Genomic DNA, 19,365 nt, shown 5'->3' on the forward strand with positions numbered 1-19,365 from the left:
CCTGCTGTATTCCCTTTCACTGTAAGTCAAATGAGTTTTCCAGTACCCTTATGCCTTTTGGTTTGTTATATAACTATTACATTTTTATTAAGAAGATGAATGAATGTAATACGTTATTGACAGTCACCCATTCTAAATTTATTTTAATGAGATTTGTCCCAAACTTTTTGTTCTGAAACATTCTGTTACCAACTTCTGTCTATAAATATACATTCCTTAATAGTTATTGAGAAAAATCCAATCCAGTTATTTTGAGGTAGAAATAAATTAAGTCATTGTTTATAATGTTCAAAAACTTAAAATAGGGTTTCTCTTGGGTTCTGTGCAGTTTATCTAGCCAGGTTCCCAAGCTCTCCTGGCTCCAGCCTCTCTCTGACTAAAGGGTCTGATTCTCTTCCAGAACCTATATCCGGTACATTTATATCTCTTACTTTCTGAGACTCTATCCTGAAAAATCCTCTTTCATTTTTAAATCAAGATTTGGAATTATTTTCAACTTTTTTTTTCCTTTGTCCAAAGTAATTAAGAATTTTAGATTATCTGTTGGCTGAAATGTTGACTAATACGTGACGTTGGTTTTCACTAAAAAATTTAATAGATTATCTTGAGCACATTAGAGTCCAAATTCAGTTCCACTGAAAATACACCTGAGCCTGAGTCCCAGCGCTCCCCCCACAGGAGGCAGGTTGCATGATTTTCCCATTTCAGGAAGGGTCCTGCCTGCTGAGTGGCAGATCCAGGCTTTGTGAGCACAAATCGCTGGGTAGCACCATCTGCCTGTGGCCCTGAGCTCACTCCCCACCAGCCCTGTCCCCGCCTCACCACTCAGGAGACCTGACGTTCCATGTCCTACACTTCCCTTTGTATTGTAGCCTGTGAGCAAACGTGTACGTGTGAGTAAGCTGTGCAGTGGCTAGAGAGTACTCCTCCACACGTCACCTGGTGCTGTGCAGAAAGAGCCAGGGCTTGGATGCTGAGTGCTAGAATCCAGTCTCACTTCCGTGAGGTTCTGGACAAGCCTCTCACATCATTAGGGTCTGTTTTCTCACCTGAGAGAGAAGGAGGGGAGGAGGGACTTGATGGTCTCAAAAGTAACTTCTGTCTTTAAATTCTTTGACTTTTCCCAGTGCCTTTGGTGGTAGTGGTGGTTGAGGGGGACCCAATCTGCTGGCGATAGGAGACTCCTGGGAAAGAAGGGAGGAGGAAAATTTTAGAAAGTCCCAGGACTCAGAAGATAATGGGAGAGATACGTGGTTTGAATCTGATAGGAAGTGGATAAAGTCCAAAAGAAGTAAGAAAAGAATTACGATTACTTTTTAAAAATCATTTTCTTTTTTTAAAAAAGCATAGGAAAGGCAAAATGAAATAGACAAGTTACTAGTCTGATGAAATTATTAGACTAATCATTTGGATAATCAGAACAGGTTGAATTGTGAAAGTTGAGTGGTAATCCAACAAAATAGACTGCATGTTGGTTACTGGCTAGTTGAATATTGCTAGTTCCATTTTTTTTTAACATCTATAAATAGATAGCCTCTTATATAGCCGGAGTGGAGACTGGCCAAAGGCTGAATCCATAAGATAAGGATTTGCTCTATTAAACTGCTTTCTAACAGAATGTGGATCTCTCTCCTGTCAGCCCTCCTTGCTGGGTGTGTGGTGGTGGGGGGGTGTAGCATCCTCATACCCCTGCACACGCACCGGCACGAACTCCCATCAGCCTGTCCATGGCTGCTGGCTGGCTCCCATGTTTGTACCTGTTTGTCCCCAGCTGTTGCTACCTCACTTTCCTTAAGGTAAAGTCTGTCTTTGTCTCTCTGCCCTGCCACTCCTCTTTATCCAGCTTCTCCATATTTTTATTGTCTTTTTCTTTATTTCACACTACATGCACACACATATATACAGAGCATTATATTTGTGGAAGAGTTTTAGATTCTCTGTTCCTGACTTTATGGTTGGACCATCTTTGCCATGTCTATTAAAATTAAAAAGAGGTCTGCTCAATTAAGTTCCTTTTTCCTTGTTTGAGCCTCAGTTTTATTTCTGTCTCATAAGACATTAACCTTAGAAGACAGTTTCCCGCTCAAACCCTGTCATGTCATAACAACTCCAAACACTAACACCAGGAACAGGAAGGGAAATAAGATAAAAGGAAGGATGCCCAGCCCCACTGTATCAGAAAGATACATCAGATATACAGCCTATGACCAGAACAAAGGTCATGAATTTTCTTTTCTTTTACTACAACATCTAGATAGTCATACCCCACTGTTTCCGGTTGCAGATTCTTGGATGCTTAGTTCGTATTCCTGCATTCTGATTTCTTTGTGCTCTCAAGAAAATTTGTCCTGTTGGTGCTATGTTGTATTACAATAATAGAGTCTTAGCAGATGGTGGCACACTGTTTCTTTTGACTAGATGTAGATATTTAGAAAAGAAACTTTCTGGGGTTTCAGAATTTACAGCCTGAAATCGACTCATCCCAGATGAAGCCAGCAGAATGAAATCTTTGGCAATTTGTCCCTTCCCATCAGAAGCACTTGAGTTAAATCAAAGTTAATCTAATCACAAAGCTACAGTGAATGAAAACAAGGTGCAGATTTGAAAATGCTCAGTTAAATGCCCAAGAATCATTGAGAACCTCATGGAAGACAGAGAACACTGGGCTTCGGTGATGATTATAAGACAGGGCCCAGGCTTGAAGGAACCCAGCAGCTTACATTTATCACCTCTGCTGGTCTCAGAAAAGTTTCAGACCTTTTGAAGATAATATGAAGGGAAAATACACACACACATAGTAATCTGCCTTCCAGAAAGAATCAGTCCATAGACTGGCTTTCTACCAAATAATGAAAACTGTGTTTAAAAAAAAGCGATATAGGTAATAGGCAGACTTTAAATCCAAACTAAGAGATCAGAGACCTCAAAATGCACACGCACACACAGAATCACCGATGGTGGTTTTTTCATATACCTCCATATTTGCCTGTAGTTTCAAAGCTTGGAATCTGCAGGTCCCATCTTACAGAGAAGTCCCACCTCACGCCTCTGCTCCATTAACGTCTGCCTCTTTTGAGTAGTAGTTTTGAAGTGACGGTGTCAAGAATCCTTTAACTTCCTCTTTGCTGCTGTCCTTACGCTTGGGTGGTTCCACTTTCCAGAGCTCCCCAGTCAAGTCTTGTCTCCAGAGCATCAGCCCATCTTTCTGCTGGTTGACACCTTTAGGGGGGAGGGTGTTGGGGGGCCGGAGTGGTGGGTGGGTGGGTTACACAAGGGTCAGGAATACAGAGGACAGGTAGGACTGTCATCACAGGGCACATCAGCCCAAGCAGACGTGTGTCAGAGGCAGACACTTCGAGGGGGTGGCTTGGAATGGCAGGTTCTTCTCAAAGCTCAGGGAACCTCCCCCCATCCGTTCTTCTCTGAGACAGTATTAAGTTCTGTAGATCATCAGATAACATTTGTTGTAGACCCCTGTACTCTCAGCATTGTGCTTGGTGATTAACTTGCTTGTGTCATGCTTACTCCAGCTAACCAGTGGAAATTGTCCCTGAATATGCATTTTCAAAAGGAATTTGTCAAATTAAGAGCCTTATAATTAATTATCACGTCCATCTGTTCCCAAGACATTCTCTTGAAAAAGATGGCACTTAATAACAGTTTTGGGGTTTTTTTTCCTCTAAGATTAGTATATTAGTAGACAAATTTCTCTAATTCAGTTCACTTTTCAGTTGTTTCCCTTTAATTTGAATAATTTATCCAGATCCTTGTGGGGAATAAATAAAATTAAATTATACAATATGTAAAATATGCATTAGCCTAGCGCACATTTAAAACATTCCTGACTCTTGACGTGCTATCATGGTAGCATCTTCTGTTTTTTAAACACATGCAGAAAAAATTTGGAAACATATTTGAAGCCCTTCTTTCTCAACTAAGAAAAGAACATCTATTCTGTTGCCCTCTGTCACAGTAATTTTTGGCCCCAAAGAGCAAGTCAACTCATAACTAAAAAAGCCAGAGTCTATATTAAACTCTGATGTTTTTAAAACAAAATAATTATAGGAATTCCATGTTATTATTGGACTTAACCCCAGAATGAAGAAAATATGCTTTCCTAGAAGTAAAGCCTTTGCCCGTTGGAGATAAACTATCTCCCTAATAGTTTAATTTGTCAATAATTTGCTTCAGATGCGTAAGCCCTACACTTCTGTACTAGTGCCTTAAGCCTTTTGTGTCTCACCATGCATTTGACCAGTGTCTCGTCTTATTTTATATTTGTTTTAGTCCTGAAACAACTCAAGGGTCTCACTCAGGGGCTTTCAGTTTGATCTGAGTGAGCCTGACCGTCACCAGACAATAAATACATGGCCCTCTGACTCTCCCTCAAAGAAGGTAACTCAGCCGAGTTCCACAAGACTTTCAGTAAAGTTGGAAAGCGGAATCCAAAGCATGGATAATATTGACCCTCAGGGCTTTCCCCACCCACCCTCGTTTGGTATCATCATCATCATCATCATGACCCAGCCAAACGGAAGAATAGCTCCAGTCAGTTCTGCAAAAATGTTTTGTAAAGTTATTTACATAACTAATGAGAAAATCTAAAATGTTAAAACCCTACCTCTTCTGAAAATGCTAAAAGCAACCCCAAATTTTGTGGGCTATATTTTACTCTTCCTTTGCACCCTTACGTTGGATGGAAGTGATACATCATTGTGTAGAGACAGTTTGCGGAGAGTTCAAGGTTGTATTTGCCGAGTAGACATCTAACTGCTTGACTGCACCCCTGAAGGTGGATACAGCTGGTTTCTCTTGGACTTGATGCTCAGGTAGTCTGTTGTGAATGTATTACACAGACAAGTGCATTTTAAATGATCCTTTCCTGATTTTGCCTTTGTCTGTATGTCTTGACTCCTGCGGTAAGATGAAGGAGTACTCTGATCTCCAGTCTACTGTAGCATAGATTCTTGGAGATGCTTATGACACTTCTTGAGACATTAGAGTGTGTACCTTTTTGAGGACAGAGATGCACCTTATAGATCTCTCTCTTATCAGTGTCTAGCATAGGTGAATACTCAGTACATGCTTTTAGTTAAATTTGTAGAAAGTTAATCTGTGGCAAGCCCTAGCATCAGAATCCCATAGTGGTTGTGGTCTGCTTAGAGAACAGATATTTGAGTATTTATCCCGTGCAAGGCACTATGCTAACCTTGTAGGAATAAGACACAGACACCGACATCAAAGAGCTTAGAGTCTAAAGGGAAGACAGACATGTAGAAATCATTGCACTTTAAAGTGCCGTGTGCTTTAGAAGTAGAAGTATGCCAAAAACAGTAAGCTCACAGAGCAAAGAAATACTGGTTTGATTTGGAAAACTGTTGGATTTGACTTTTGAACTGAGTCTTTAAGAATGAGTCAGAGTTCACCAGATGGAGAGAGGGGAAAGGGCATTCTAGGCTATTGTGGTCACTGATTTTTAAACTGTTAACGTGTCTTGCAACTTAACATAGTAGCAGTAATCCCACCTATCTTTATGATTCAAGAAAAATGGAATTTATGACAGAGTTGGTTTTCTTCCTCAGATAACCACCCTTGTGCAAGACTACATCACTTGTTAAAGATATTCATGACTTTCCTATTGCTTTCAGTTAAAGATACTTCTTAGTATGGTACACGAGGACCGTTACTACCCAGCTCTGGACTACCTCACTCGCCATGTCTCTTGCAAGTCCCCTCACAATATCCCCCAGTCCCCATCCCAACACGTAATATGCTCCTGGTGGCTGAACAATTGGCTCCAGCCAAAACACACTATATTCTGTGAATGTGAGTAGATGCTTCCCTCTTCCTGGAAGGTCTTTCCCTCCAGCCCCGCTTCCTCATGGTTGATGGACACTTCACATCTGTGCCCACTCACATCCCCCTGCTCACACGTATACACCCAGCGTCAGCTCTTCATCTTGTGTCTAGAGTCAGAGAAAGCATCATGGAAGAATGGCCCTTAGGGATGAGTGGAGGTCTGTTAGACACATGAGGGACTTCAGTGTTGAAGATGTAGAATAAATACTGCCAGGAAGGTGCTCCCCCCAACCCCCCCAGCCATCATTGGTTTGAATCACAGTTTGCAGTTGGCAGCCCCTTGGGGCTGAATTTGACCCCAAGGCATGTTTTCTTTGATTTGCCTTTTTTTTTTTTTTTTTTTTTGCATCTTTCAGTTAGTCATCAACATTTAAAAACTGAGACGCTTTACATAAAAACCTGGCTCCTCTTGAACAATTGGAAGGTATAGCAACGTTGACTGTGTGATTCTGCATGGAGTAATAGGGAATGCCCCCTCAGAGGGCACAGACCCTCTGGGGTTGTCTATAGTATCCCGCTATGCTTTGAATGAACAGTCTGGTTTGCTGTCTCTGGGTTTAACTAACTTCGGTTGGTGTCGAGGAACATGATATGGTGGGGAGGTTAAAGGGACAGGAAATGCAAAGGCCTCGTGGAGAGTGGTGGCTCAGGTAAAACGCTGTTGGTTTGACGCTCTGTTATTAAGGATGTACAATCAGGATGAGGCCCAGGCTGAGAATGGGGAAAGGTTTGGGAGCAGATTTCTTAGGGATGAGGAGTCAGTGCGGTGGGAGCCTGAGCACAGAGAAACTGGAAGGAAAGATGAAACACTGTGCTCAGCCAGTAGGATCTTTGAGATTTGAAGGAACTATGGCTGTTGGAGTAAGTGACTGCAGTGGAGGGGGCAGCAAGGGTCACTGGTTCCAAAACATCAAGTGAGGTCAGGGTGTTGAAAATGCTTCCTGGACGTAGACATGGATGCCTTCCAGATTATAATGATATAAAATAGCTAACAGGTGTTGAGTGCTTCTGTGCTCCAGGCACTGTCTTGGGGACTTTTCATGTATAAACTGATACATATAGCAGTCCCATGAGATATGGGCACCTTAATCATCCCCATCCTACATGTGGTACAAGTGAAGCTCAGAGAGACGATGTAATGCCCAAGGTCACCGAGCCTCTAAGTGGCCAGCACTGAAACCCAAGACTGCCGGATGTCAGAGTGCTTTCTCTGAACCTCCACTCCCGTAGGAAATGGGCAGGAGACAGAGCCACAGAGAGGGAGGGCTGGCACGAGAGAGGAAAGCCATAGCCTGGGGCTAGCCTGTGGTCAACTTGGAGAACGCAGGCCTCCCTTCCAGCCCAGGTGAAGAGTGGGTGTGGGGAAGTTCACGGCCTCATTGTAGGGAAACAGCGTTTTCGGGTGAGCCAGGTAAGGGTGAGAGCAGATATGAGTGGTGCACTTTGTGATGTGTTAAGATGCTGAGAGAGTAAGGGCGAGGGATGGCAGAGAGGTGGGCGTGGAAGGAGGAGCCCCTGGGAGGCGGAGCGGTTCTCTGTGGGGATGCGTGTGCCCTTGAGGACGGGAGACCAGAGGACCTTGTACTTTGCACTGATGACAAGAATGAGAGGTCTGGGAATCGGCAGCCGATGGGGATCCAGTGGACACATGCTCAGAGCCAGCGGTTTCAGCGCCACAGGTGGCTCCGAGGACCTGAAGGAGCGTTAGCAGCCCAGGCAGCGGAGATTTGTCCAGATTTTCAGATAGGAGGTTCAGTCCTGATGTCACTGGCTGTTTGTTCCTCACGGGCTCCAGGGAGAAGACAGAATAGTCCACAACCCATTGTGTTCTCATTTGTGATTATATAGACCCAACACCTCACTAAACCAGACTTCCTAAGTGGAGGGCCAGGATCCGTGTGCCCCAGCCCCACCCAGCTGGGCGCCTGCTGCACGCACCCACTCGGCAGATGGTGACAGGATCATTGCGTGTCCACCAGCAAGCAGATCCACGTTCCAGAGCATCCGTTCCTCATGAAGTCAGTGAGGCCAGCTCTGAAATGGGAACGCCTGATGCTGCTCTCTTAACGCTTACCCTCCCCACCAGACCCCCTCCTCCTCCTTCCCAGAGGGCAGCGTGCTGTTCCCCCTCTTTCCCGCTTTTCCTTCCTGGTTCTCCGTGCATCTCCCTCCTGCCCCGTCTCTGCAGCTGTCCTGCCCACCATGGGAGCACATGCCAGTGTCTCCCAGGCCTGGGCAGGTGAAGGCAGAGAGCCCTCATGTCCTGGGACGTGGTTGTTATCAGATTGCTGGGCCGAACTGAGTTTGGTTCAGGATGCCTGCTGGCCCCCTGCTCTCACGTTCCCACAGGGGCACGGGCCCTGGGGATGCTTTCCAGCTGTGTGCGCCCCTGGCTCCCCTGCTGCAGGAGGGAGTCTCTGGGGAGCTTCCCCAGATTTTATAGTTAGAGAAAACCTTATTTTGGTCTAACCATCTCATCATCTGTCTTCTTTAAGCAGCCCCGGGAGGTAACGTGTGTGAAGTGCCGTTGCCTTCCTCTCACCTCCTTACTGTGGGGCTTCATTCTGGGAGATAACTTAATGATCTTCTAGGAGCCTTGTGGGCTCACAGCTTCTGTTGTCCTACAAACTGTACTTCTTTCCTCTACTTTGTACTTTGGGATAGGTTTCCTGAGCCACAGGCCAGCCTTGAGGAGTAAGCCTCTGCCATCTGCCCCTTGAGGAAGCCAGGAAGGGAGCTCTGATGACTGCTTCATTAAGGCCTCCAGTGGACTTGATGATTATTACTAATACTGTGTACTAGGAGATGCAGGGGAATATTTCACTTGGGTGCCCTCAGTTTACACCGTTCCTGAACTGGAGAATGTCCGTCAGTTGCTCCCTGCAGGAAAAAGCAAAACAGAACAACAACAACCAGAAACACAGAGTAATTTCCTTGTTGTCTCTGAAGGGAAAGTGGTGTCTGGTTGTAAAGGTAGCAGCTCACCATGAAAAGAAGAGGGGGGAGGCTTCTGGAAGGAGGTATGTGACCCTCAGAGCTGGGCCATGCACGTGTCTAAGCGCTGTCAGGGTGGTGGAAATGCAAGAGACAGATCTTGCATGATTAGCTTGAGAAAGGGAGAAGGAGGGCTTGTTACTTAGTGAGTAGTAAATCTTAGGGCAAGAAACATGATGATCCCAAGAGAGTTCTGTAGGGAGGAGTGCCTATTTTCCATCAGGATAGTTGGACCTTCAAATGGGAAACTCATTTCTTTTTTGATATTTTATTTGCAGTCTTTTTTTTTTTTAACTTATACATTCCTGGAAAGAAGTAAGAAATGTAATCAGTGGAAAGATAGTACATCAAATTTAATTAAAGTTGAAAGTACTTTTTGTAGAATAGGAATATGTTTTATGTGTCATTATGACTTCCGTTCCTGGCAGTTATTTCATTATTACACCGTGTGTGGAATCCTAGTAGTACTCATGCTTTGCCCTTTTAATTCAGCATTTATTCTTATGTCCTGTTTAAAGGGAGTAGTCTCTCCCACCTAAGCTGAGTAGTTTTTGATTTATAGACAGTGATTCTCCCCTTTTGAGGACTCAACACTCAGTTCGGATGTGGAATAAGTTCTGGATTGGGAGACGTGTTTGCAGGGGTTACTTTCCCTCGGGGACAGGGGCAGGGATAAGGATCTGCTTGGGGAAGGTGAGTCTGATCCTCTGCTGGTTTGCTGAGTGGTGGTGGGAGTGGCCAGGAGGACTCCTCTCCCCAGGGCAACTTCTAAGTCCCTGTGGTTTAGCAGCCTTTACCAGTTCTCTAGCCATTCTGGTGAAACAAACTCTTGAGTCTCCAGTTTAATTAGGAAGACATGCCTGGTGATAGGGAGACACCAGCCTCAGGCATGGTGCCCTGCATTTCCCCTCCAAGAAAAAAAACCATCAGAGACAAGGCATCCTGAGCTGGGCCTGAGGGTTGAGGTGCGCGGTAAGGTGGAGGAGGCAGGAGGTGAGTGTGGGAGGGTGGATTGTGACGTGCTCCGAGGACAGTGCAGACAAGGAGGAGCCGGAGAAGGGGCTGAGATGGGATGAGACTCACAGAGGTGGGAATGGAAATGGCAGTAATGGAATCGTGGGATTTTATAGTTAGAGGAAAGCTTATTTTGGTCTAACCATCTCATCTCTGTTTTATGGATGAGAACTGAGCATCCCAGAGCTAGTCATCCATTTTCTGATGGATGATGGTGTTGGATCGTAAACAAAGTTATTGTTTTCTTGACTCTACATGTCTCTTGCTCATAGGCAGCTGTATTTAGGCAGGAAGGAGTCTTTGTAAATGATGGAAAGCAAGTGCTCCTGATCAAAATGTGCTGCTAATTAAAATGATAAAACTGCTTTTATGTGGCTTTTTCCAATGGGAAGTGCGAATTAAATTGCAGTGACTGAGGCACTGCACTGTAAGGAGCAAGTTGCTCAGAAGGTGGGTCCCAGATCCCCTCCAGTGGAGTCTCCTGGAGAGCCCTGCCCCAAACTTGCAGGGTCCTTGAGGGTCCTTGCGGGTGGCACCCTGGAATCTGCATTCCAGACAAATTCCATAGTCTTTCCCTTCGTGCACCAATTTTGAAAAGGATTGCACCTGTTAGCTCTAAGCCTAAAATTTATAAAAATAAAAACTAAAAACAATGCATGGTCTAATCTCTGACTTACTAGCCATGAAAAAAAATGTTTATTCCATATTACTGTTTGGATGCCTTTATATCATCTTTTCATTTACCTATGGACATACCCCCTGCACTAGGGGAGTTCACAGGAAAAAGAGTAGGATTTTGATTTCGTAGGATGAGCAGATACACTCCAGGGGTTTGGTATTCCTGTGTATGATTGGAGATCAGAAGAGAGAGAGTTAATCCTGATTGCTTTTTTGATCAGAAAAGGCCTTGTAGGGTGGGGAGCCTGAAGGCTGTGTGGTATTCGCCAGGGGCAAAGGAGAGGCAGGGATCTGAGGCTGAGGGACCTGCTGCACCGGCACCAGCTGGTAAGAGTGGGGGCTTCAGCCCTCATCACTCACGTGCTGAGCAAATGAGGCGCCAGTAGAATGTGGGAGCTGAACGATAAGCAGAGGCTAGACTTGGGGCACCTTGTCAGGTGTGCTGGGATTCTGGCCTCTGGCCCTCCCGGGCCTGCCTGTGTAGACCAGTAAGCGAACGACAGGAAGGGAAAGCCCAAGTGTGCGCTGCCTCTCAGCCCGTGGAGCGAGCCGGCACGGGGCTCCCAAGGAGGGGAGTGCCCTCTAGGGGCTCAGATGATATCTGAATGCTGTTCGTCATTGTACTCAGGCGCCTGCATGCCCACTGAGCTGAAGGCATTACGCACTGAAGAGAGGAAGAGACAGCTTAACCGACCTAGCTGGCTGCAGCTATGATTGCATTATGCACAAATTTATTAATGTGGTACCTTGATGGATCGTTATCTTAATTGTCAGGATAACATGAGAGGCTTGATTTTTTTTTCCCCTGGCGTATTGCAAACAGAAGTTGCTTCTTGTTTGAAGTTAAAAGCCGTCAGCCCATGTACTGTATGATTTTGTTTATATGAACTGACCAAAATAGGTAGACCCATAGAGACAGGACATAAATTGTTCCCGGGGCTGGAGGAGGAGAAATGGGGAGTATAGGCTTGCTTTTTGAGGTGATGAAAATGTTCTAAAATTTGGCAGTGGTGAGGGTAGTGCAACCCTGCAAGTGTAAAAACCAGTGAACTGTATATGCTTTAAAAGGATGAGTTTTACAGTGTGTGAATTGTATCTCACTAAAGCTGCTACTTATTTTCTTAAAAAAAGCCCTCAGCACTTCTGCTCCAGGTGTCCAAAGAGAAGTGTGGTATTCGGGGTGTCAGAGAGGAGCTGTTATTATTTCATGTTGGTCTGGAAAGACAGATGGTATCTAGACAGACAGCTGGAGACGAGGGATGGATAAGGAACATTCAGGAGGGAGTAGGGTGAGCAGTGCAAAGACAGCAAGGGGAGGGCTCGTGAGGAGAATAGAAGGCGACTGTGGCATACGGAGAATGAAGAGAAGTACTGCGAGATAGAGTTTGGGAAAAGATGTGTGGGCCTGAGAGTGTTGAATGTTTGGCTGGGAAGTTGATCAGTTAAACGAAGAGTAATTAATTGAAGCTTTACAGCTGCAGAAGCAGAGAGACTGAGCCATAGGACGGGTGTGGCAGGGATGGAGAGGGACACGTAGGTGAGGGGAGACAAGGTAGGAACCTGAAAATCGGGGGAGGGGGTCCTGGAACTGAAGGGTGAGTGTTGACGTCAGCTAAATCTCTTTCTCATAGATTCGTTCTCTTTCCTCAGCCACTGACCCACGTGTTTCCCCAGTTCCCTCACTTGCTCTTTATCCAGGCCTGGGGGTAGAGGGTTAGAGGAAGACTGGGGAAAGGGCACAAAAAGAGTAAGAAGGAAGAGAAAAGGTGGTGAGAACAGGATTCAGTTTGCATGTTTCAGTGGCTCTGTAATTCAGTGTTTCCTCTCCATGACTCAGTACAGGACCAGCCCCTTGTAGTGGAAAATACAAGACTGGAACCTTATTTGAGTTCAGGTCAGTTGATTAGGCTGCGGCCTATTCCCATCTGTAAAAAGGAAGACTGCCTCTGGTGTCGGTAAACCAGAGCATCTAGACGAATCTTATTATAGCATTTTTTAAAGTTACCTTAGACTCAATATAATTTGTAGGCATAGTAAATTTCCTTGGCCAATAAGGAAATTTCCTTAGCAAATAAGAGTCCTGATGAGGCCCCCATGTGTTAGAGGATGTGTGGACTAATCTGTCAAAAGATAACTCACATGTTGAATGTGTTGAACTCTATGAAATGGCTATCTGACTTTTTGATCTAAAGTTTTAAAAAATGGTAGTTTCGTAAAGTTTCAACCTGATAGATACTTCCTGATAGTTGTCTGTGTGAGCCCGACTTTAACCTTTTCTGGCTCCTTCTTTATTAAAGTGCTAATGGTCTTTAACACCTGCTTGTCTCAGATTTGGGGACTCTGAGAGAAGTCAAGAAGGTGGCAGGAGGTAGGAGGGGCTTCCAAGGGCCTGGTAGAGAAGGGAAAAGGAGCCGGGAGCAGGCCACCCAGCCAAAGTGGGGGCATCTGAATCCTTGGGTCTTTAATATGCAGTCATTCTGGATTAGAAATAAAAATTTCAACATGAAGGGTTTTCCTTTCCTAAGTGGGTTACTACGCAGTTTTGTGCAGTTTTAGATCTTCTGCAACATATTGGAAACAATGTATACAGGTCTCTAGGAAAACTAGAGAGGCACTTAAATTTCGGAAAATAGGCCAACCGTAAAAGGGAGAAAAAAAGACCCAGGGCGAACCTAGTTATGGTTTTCAGGTTGGTGTGATCTGACGGCCCAGCAGAAAGCCTGGCGCGCGAGTGCATGTGCGTGTTCGGTGGGGTCTCGGAGGGGTTGAAGGGCGTCTGACAAGGTATTTGTTGGTTGATCATATTCTCCCTGGTTTTTAAATGAAAGTGATTTACTAGGACACATCAGTGGGAAAGAAGGTGAATCCCAGAGATGTGGGGGAAAGGTTAGTGAGCCATTCTTGTAGGGTGCTGGGATCAGGGCGGAAACCTCTCTGTGCTCCGGCCCCATGCGTCTGTGAACTCTGCCGAGTTCAAGTTGTGCAGAGTGTCAAATGCAATAAATGTAAACGGCATAAAACGGCATACTGCTCCTGTGATGTCACAGGGGTGTGATCGTCTGCCTAAAATGACAGTGGCTAGGCACTGAAAAATGAAAGACTGTGGGGTAACTTTACCGGGGTCTGATAGCTCACTTCAGATTTACCCAGCCGTAGAAGGTGATTGTCCTGTAGGAGTACTGATTATGAATTGAGCGCTCCCAGGTTTGCTCACGCAGAACAGCCAGACATTTAGTTTAAACCATAGTCAGAATCACAGCAAATCCTTCATTATCTAACACCCTCTTCTCCACTATAATCTACATATAACCATCTCGCCACATGGAAGAAGCCTGAGAGGGGTCGTTCATACCTTTCTGATGGTCTTTGGTGCAAATTTTAACTTAATTCATTTTGTTTTTAGTTCTACAGTAAAGTATAAATGTAATTAAACCTCTGAGCCTGATTATTGAAGTACTTGTGGACTGTAAGCATATTTTAATTTATGAAAGATCTGAAGAACAATAGAACAAAACCATCAAATAAGGAGAAGGGGGAAAAACAGAATTAATGAATTAATGAATTAATAGTTCTTCCCTGCTGGGAATGTGACCTTCCCCTGATCATGACCCGTCAGGTACATAAATACCCACATGCTTCCGGTAAGGATGTCTCTCTTTAGGATGCCTTCCTTTCACTCCTGTCAACATGGGAACTCCCTTAGTCGTCCTCTGCACCCTCTGACCCACACTTCCATCCCCAGGGGAGTCCTAGGGCAGAGTCTAGCTGCCCTTTCCTCATATTACATTTACATCCTGACACTGCTGCCCTGAGCTGCTCATTTCCTGCCTCCTGTTTCATTGTAGCACATCAGCAGCAAGCAGCTGACAACATCTTTTTCTCCTCTTATTGTCACCCGCCTCTTCTTTTCCCATGGTCAGGCGAGTTTCCCAGCAGAGTTGAAGTTAAGGCTGAGAGCCGGCAGAGATACTTGACATTCGTGCATGTAGAGAGAAATGCTCACATGCAGCTTGGAAGAGCCAAAACATTCAGACTTTCAGTTTCCAGATAGCTTTACAAAGTCCACTTACTGAAGCCTGTGCCCTCTATTCATAAAAGGTTCCTCAATCTTCCATCAGAATCTCTCTCTTTTCTTATACACAGTCATAAGTTAATCAGTGTGACTCCAGATGAGGTTGCTCATAGACACAGTCACACTGACACACACGCTCACAAGCTGAAAGCTAAGAACCTAGCAGTTGAAAGAAGAGTCAGAAAATTTTTTGAGAAACATCTAAAGGTCAACAGCAACAAAGCAGCAACATAAAATCACTTAACGCAGGAGCATCCATCTCAGCCCGTGCAAGCGTCCCTGACGTCTGGAGTAACAGGATAATGTATGCATGTAAAGATGGCCCTGACTCATCAAGAAGATGTTTGTTATGCTCAATACCAGTCTGGTTAAGTAAGAAATGAAGTCATGCATTTTAGGAATATTTCTGTCAAAATGGTTAATGATAAAAATCTGGAAGTGTACTAAGGAGCTGAGTCCTAATTACTGGGAATGCCAATTGAGTTAGACCCTGTTCCCCAGTGACACCAGATAAACGGGACAGTGTCACAGAGAGGGGTAGTTGTTTGCCACGGCCCCTTTGTTTGTGGTCTCCCCACTTCTGTGTTGCTGTTTATTCATGGGGTTTTCCCTCCCTTTTCTTTGGTTTCAGATGCGAGTGTCTCTCTGGCTTATGTGGTTTCCCCGTGTGTGAGGTGGGATCCACTCCCCGCATAGTCTCTCGTGGAGATGGGACACCTGGAAAGTGCTGTGATGTCTTTGAATGTGTTAATGGTACGTGGGGTTTCTCTTGTTCTCAGAGAGTGTACATTTGTGCAGAAGGAGGAGGAGGAGGGGAGGGTTCAATCTAGCTGCTTCTGCCTTTTAAGAGGCAGAGAACATACTCAGGGACTTGATGAAACTCAGAAAGAATATTTGCTGAAGATCCCACCATGCAGTGGAAAAAGTGAGGAAGGGAGTTAACATTCCCTCCGTTAGAAAGAGCATTTGGAACTGGAATCACAGATGGCGTGCAGCCGTCACATTATGCTGCGTTTCAGTAGTTTAGAAATTTTAGGATTGCACGGAAAGGATCATGCAAAATGTGGTCGCATTCCTCCTGTCACTCAAGCCCTCGTCCCATTGCTGTCAAAGGTCATCTGTGTAACTAATGCCACGTTGGAGTGACCACAATTTGAAATAGAAAAAACGCTGTTCCTCTAGTTGAGCATTTTCCTGCTTAAGGAAACCATCTCTGGCCAGTGCTTGGTCAGTAGTAGTGGCCTGGTTGGAGCTGGAACCTTGTGGACCAGAAAAATGATTCTTCAGTCGTAAAATTCCTTCAGATAAACTCTACCACTCCCCTGTTTACCTCTCAGGAGAGGGTTTGGTGTGTGGTGACATGGCGTTTATTGAATTCAGATGCTAGAAGGGAGGAAAACCTAAAACATAGACTCAAAAACCCTCCACTAGAATTTTCAGAAGAAAAACAAAGAATAAATGCAAGCGAGATGTCAGTCATTTTAGAGAGCATCGTTTAGTCCACACCTAGACACACAAGGAAAATGAATATGGATTTGGGTAAATACAATAAAATGACACATACAGAAACGTCCGTGTTAACTACAGCCTGTAAGAAATTGGAGTTCAGAAGGTTTTCTGCCCGCCCCTCCCCCGCAAGAGCAGGTTCTATTGAAGTCGAGCCCTGTTTCACTGAGTCCCGTAGTTCCTAGTCCAGTGGCTGCATGGTTTGTTTTGTTTTGCTTTGAAGAAACACTTCACTGTGGCTCTGTGGTTAAGAGAGGACCTAGGCCGGAACGAATGACTGCTGCCGTTTGAGAATTAGTTCCTCACTTCCTAGCTGTGTGACTTTGGGATCCCTTGGTCTCCCTGGGCCCGGGGTCCACATCTGTCAAATGGAGTGAATAACAGTAAATTAAATGAGGTTTTATGTGTGAGGCACTTGAAATTGTGCCTCAAGAGCAAATAGTCTTTATTATGTCGTGTGCCCACCTGCTGTTCACATCCAGAGACTCTGTTCTGGACGCTGCGGAGGGATAGAGAAGGGGAGGGGAGCTTTCTGACTCACAGACCTTTGTACCTACAAGCACGCAGGGAGAGGTGCGGGAAGGGTTCCAGGTGCAAAAATCTCTTCTCAGTGCTGCTCCCCACCCATGTTAACCACCAGCTAACAGCCACATGGATCTTGTTCCTCTGGTCTTGCTGCGGTTTAATGGATTGTAGGTGATATTCTGTGAATATTTAACTCATACCACTGGAGACAGAAATAGTGCTCCTAGTCCTGGGCTCCCAGCATCTCAGACGTGCTTCCTTCCAGGACTCCGCACTCTGCATGTCTCTGTCTCATGCTAGACTCTGACTGATGAGAGAATAGGGAATCTAACCTTGTTATGTTAGCACCTTATCTGCCTCCCAGAGGACACCCAGGTTCTGGTGGGTGGGTGGGCCAGTGAGTGGTCTGATTCAGATCATCTTAGTTCCCTTCAGAGTAGCTGTCAGTTACCTGCCTGGGGAAGGGCTGCTTTGTGGGAGTGCTCCATCGCTTCCCGCCCCACACTTTCCTGTCCCCTGGAAATACCACCTCTGCTAATACAGTTCACCGTTGTATCCTCTGGGTGAGGAAGAGAAGTCTGCCATTCTTCCTTCCTTGCTCCTTGGTTATAGAGACCCACGTGTCATGCCTTTCTCATCAGGACATTAATTACCTTGACATCTTGCTCCCGTGGGATGCGGTTTGGGCAGCTGATAACTGCCCCCACCTCGGTGGCCTTGGGTGAGGCTCCAGGGCCTGTCTCTGCTTAGAGCCTCACTTTTTACAGAGCCCCAACTTGGGGAACAAGACTTGCCATCTGCTGTGAGAAAAGCGTGGAGACGACGAAGTAGTCACAGGATTTCTGGTGTTTGCCTCTTTCTGGCTACTGTAAATTTTTGGGGTGATCTTTGCTTTATTTCTTGTCCTGCTCTGGTGTCTCTAGAATGTTATTCAGTTGTAGATGAGACTAGAAAACTGTAATACTGTGAAGATTCATAATCCCACAGAATTATGTTCATGGCTGTTCTGTCTCAAAGTCTGTATTTTACTTCTTTTGGCAAATGCATACACACGCACCTCCCCTCCACACACTTACATACATATCCATATATGAGTGTGTGTTTGTTTACTTATTTGGCACTCAGTGCCCTGGGAAGATCTTACTGTTGTCATAAGGTCACCATTAGAGGATATTACATGTCAAAGTTTCATTATCATTGCTCGAAAAAGTGGAGGTCTGTTACACATACAGATCTCTCTATATAATACACATTATATAATACAATGTATTGTGTGTGTGTGTATATATATGTGTGTGTGTGTATGTATTTAAAACCTTGCTTATCCACAGAGGCTTTGAGGCAACTTTACACTGAGACCAGATACAATAACATAGGGGTAAAATATTAATGAGAAAAGAGAATCAGGATCATAAACTTATATGTAAAAGTTGAAGATGAAAAGCAAAAAGAAAGTGCCCGCAGCTATGCAGGCTGAAGCGTCTGTCTGTGTAATTGCTGGAGTTAAATGTCAAGTTAGGGCCCCAGTGTCCCGGCCATCAAAGTGAAACGGGGAGATAGAATCAGACCCACAATTCTTACTTTTAGAGACCAGAAGCCTGCCGGGCAGGGCAGCACTCTCCTCACATGGAAACTTGAAAAGAGCATTGGATGACACAGTTGACCTTGTCCTCAGTTGCTTTCATCCCTCCCATGCAGAAACAGGTTTCCTCTGGCTGCTCTTCTCAACAAAGAGCAAAAGCAAACTATTAAAATGTACCTCAGAGAGAGCAGTTCTCAGCGGTGAGTTGGACACAGCTGGAACCTAGGCGCCTGGAGGGTTGTTTCTGGATGTTGAGAACCACCCCCTCCAGCACGTAGGAACATGCAGGGGTAGATGTAGGAACCCCAGTTCAGGAGACAGTGGGCTGAGTGCTGACTGACCCCTCGTGCAGCAACGCAGATTGCACACCCACACTCGGTCCTAAGCTGACGTCCAGAAGATGCTCTGTAGGCTTCACATTTTTTTAAGATACACAGTTATGGTGAAAATACAAGATTGAAAAGTACTCACAGAGAATTCAAGAACTCCTAAGTCTTGAAAACATTAGCCTAGAGGAATAGGTGGAAAGAACATTCTCCATAAATGTCACTTCTCTTTTTTGTTGGGTTGGGCTTTGTTTTGGTGGGGATGGGAGAGTTGCAGATCAGATTGTGATGGTTTGTAGCTGTATTCTCTGACGAGGGCCCAGAAGGACGACGTGTGAGGTGCTGGTTGAGTGAGAACCCTGTCGTTTAGAAACCAAAAACAGGTGGTAGGATTGAGCTCTGTTTTTGTCCACTTAGAAGTCATCCAGCTCATCACCTAGAAGTGTGACCTCCATAGCAGTGGTGGGACAGCCCCAGATCTGCTTCAAGAAACAGTTCCGTGTCTGCGCCGGCCCATGAACAGAAGTCTTAGCACCAGTCAGCTGGAGCTGAGCCATGGCCTCTGCTTTCAGGTGGACACGTGTTCTCCGTTCTGTCACAACATCCCGTGTTGCCTGACACCGGCCCAGCTCTGTCATTCCTAGAGGCACTGGGTTTGAAAATGGAAGTCATCCATGCAAAAAACACAGACGCAATCATTTGGCTGTTTAGACATGATTAGCTGTCCATCGTACATGCACAGAAATCCAAAATAAGACATCTTGGTTTGAGTGTCACAGCCACTAACCAACCCTTCCAGCATCAGACAC

General features: G+C 45.2%; 1 protein-coding gene across 4 annotated transcripts in view; it reads left to right on the plus strand.

The window, feature by feature from the left end:
- Positions 1-19,365, plus strand: part of CRIM1 (cysteine rich transmembrane BMP regulator 1) — a 186,692-nt gene that overhangs the window by 88,686 nt on the left and 78,641 nt on the right. For 3 of the 4 annotated variants that reach the window (XM_032497337.1, XM_032497336.1, XM_032497335.1), the window contains one exon: positions 15,249-15,370. The exons of the other annotated variant lie outside the window; for it this stretch is intronic. In XM_032497337.1, coding sequence (XP_032353228.1) covers positions 15,249-15,370 — 122 coding nt within the window. The remainder of the gene's footprint in view (positions 1-15,248; positions 15,371-19,365) is intronic. 4 annotated transcript variants of the gene reach the window in all.

Source organism: Camelus ferus, chromosome 15, assembly GCF_009834535.1.
Source record: "Camelus ferus isolate YT-003-E chromosome 15, BCGSAC_Cfer_1.0, whole genome shotgun sequence".
NCBI lineage: Eukaryota > Metazoa > Chordata > Mammalia > Artiodactyla > Camelidae > Camelus > Camelus ferus.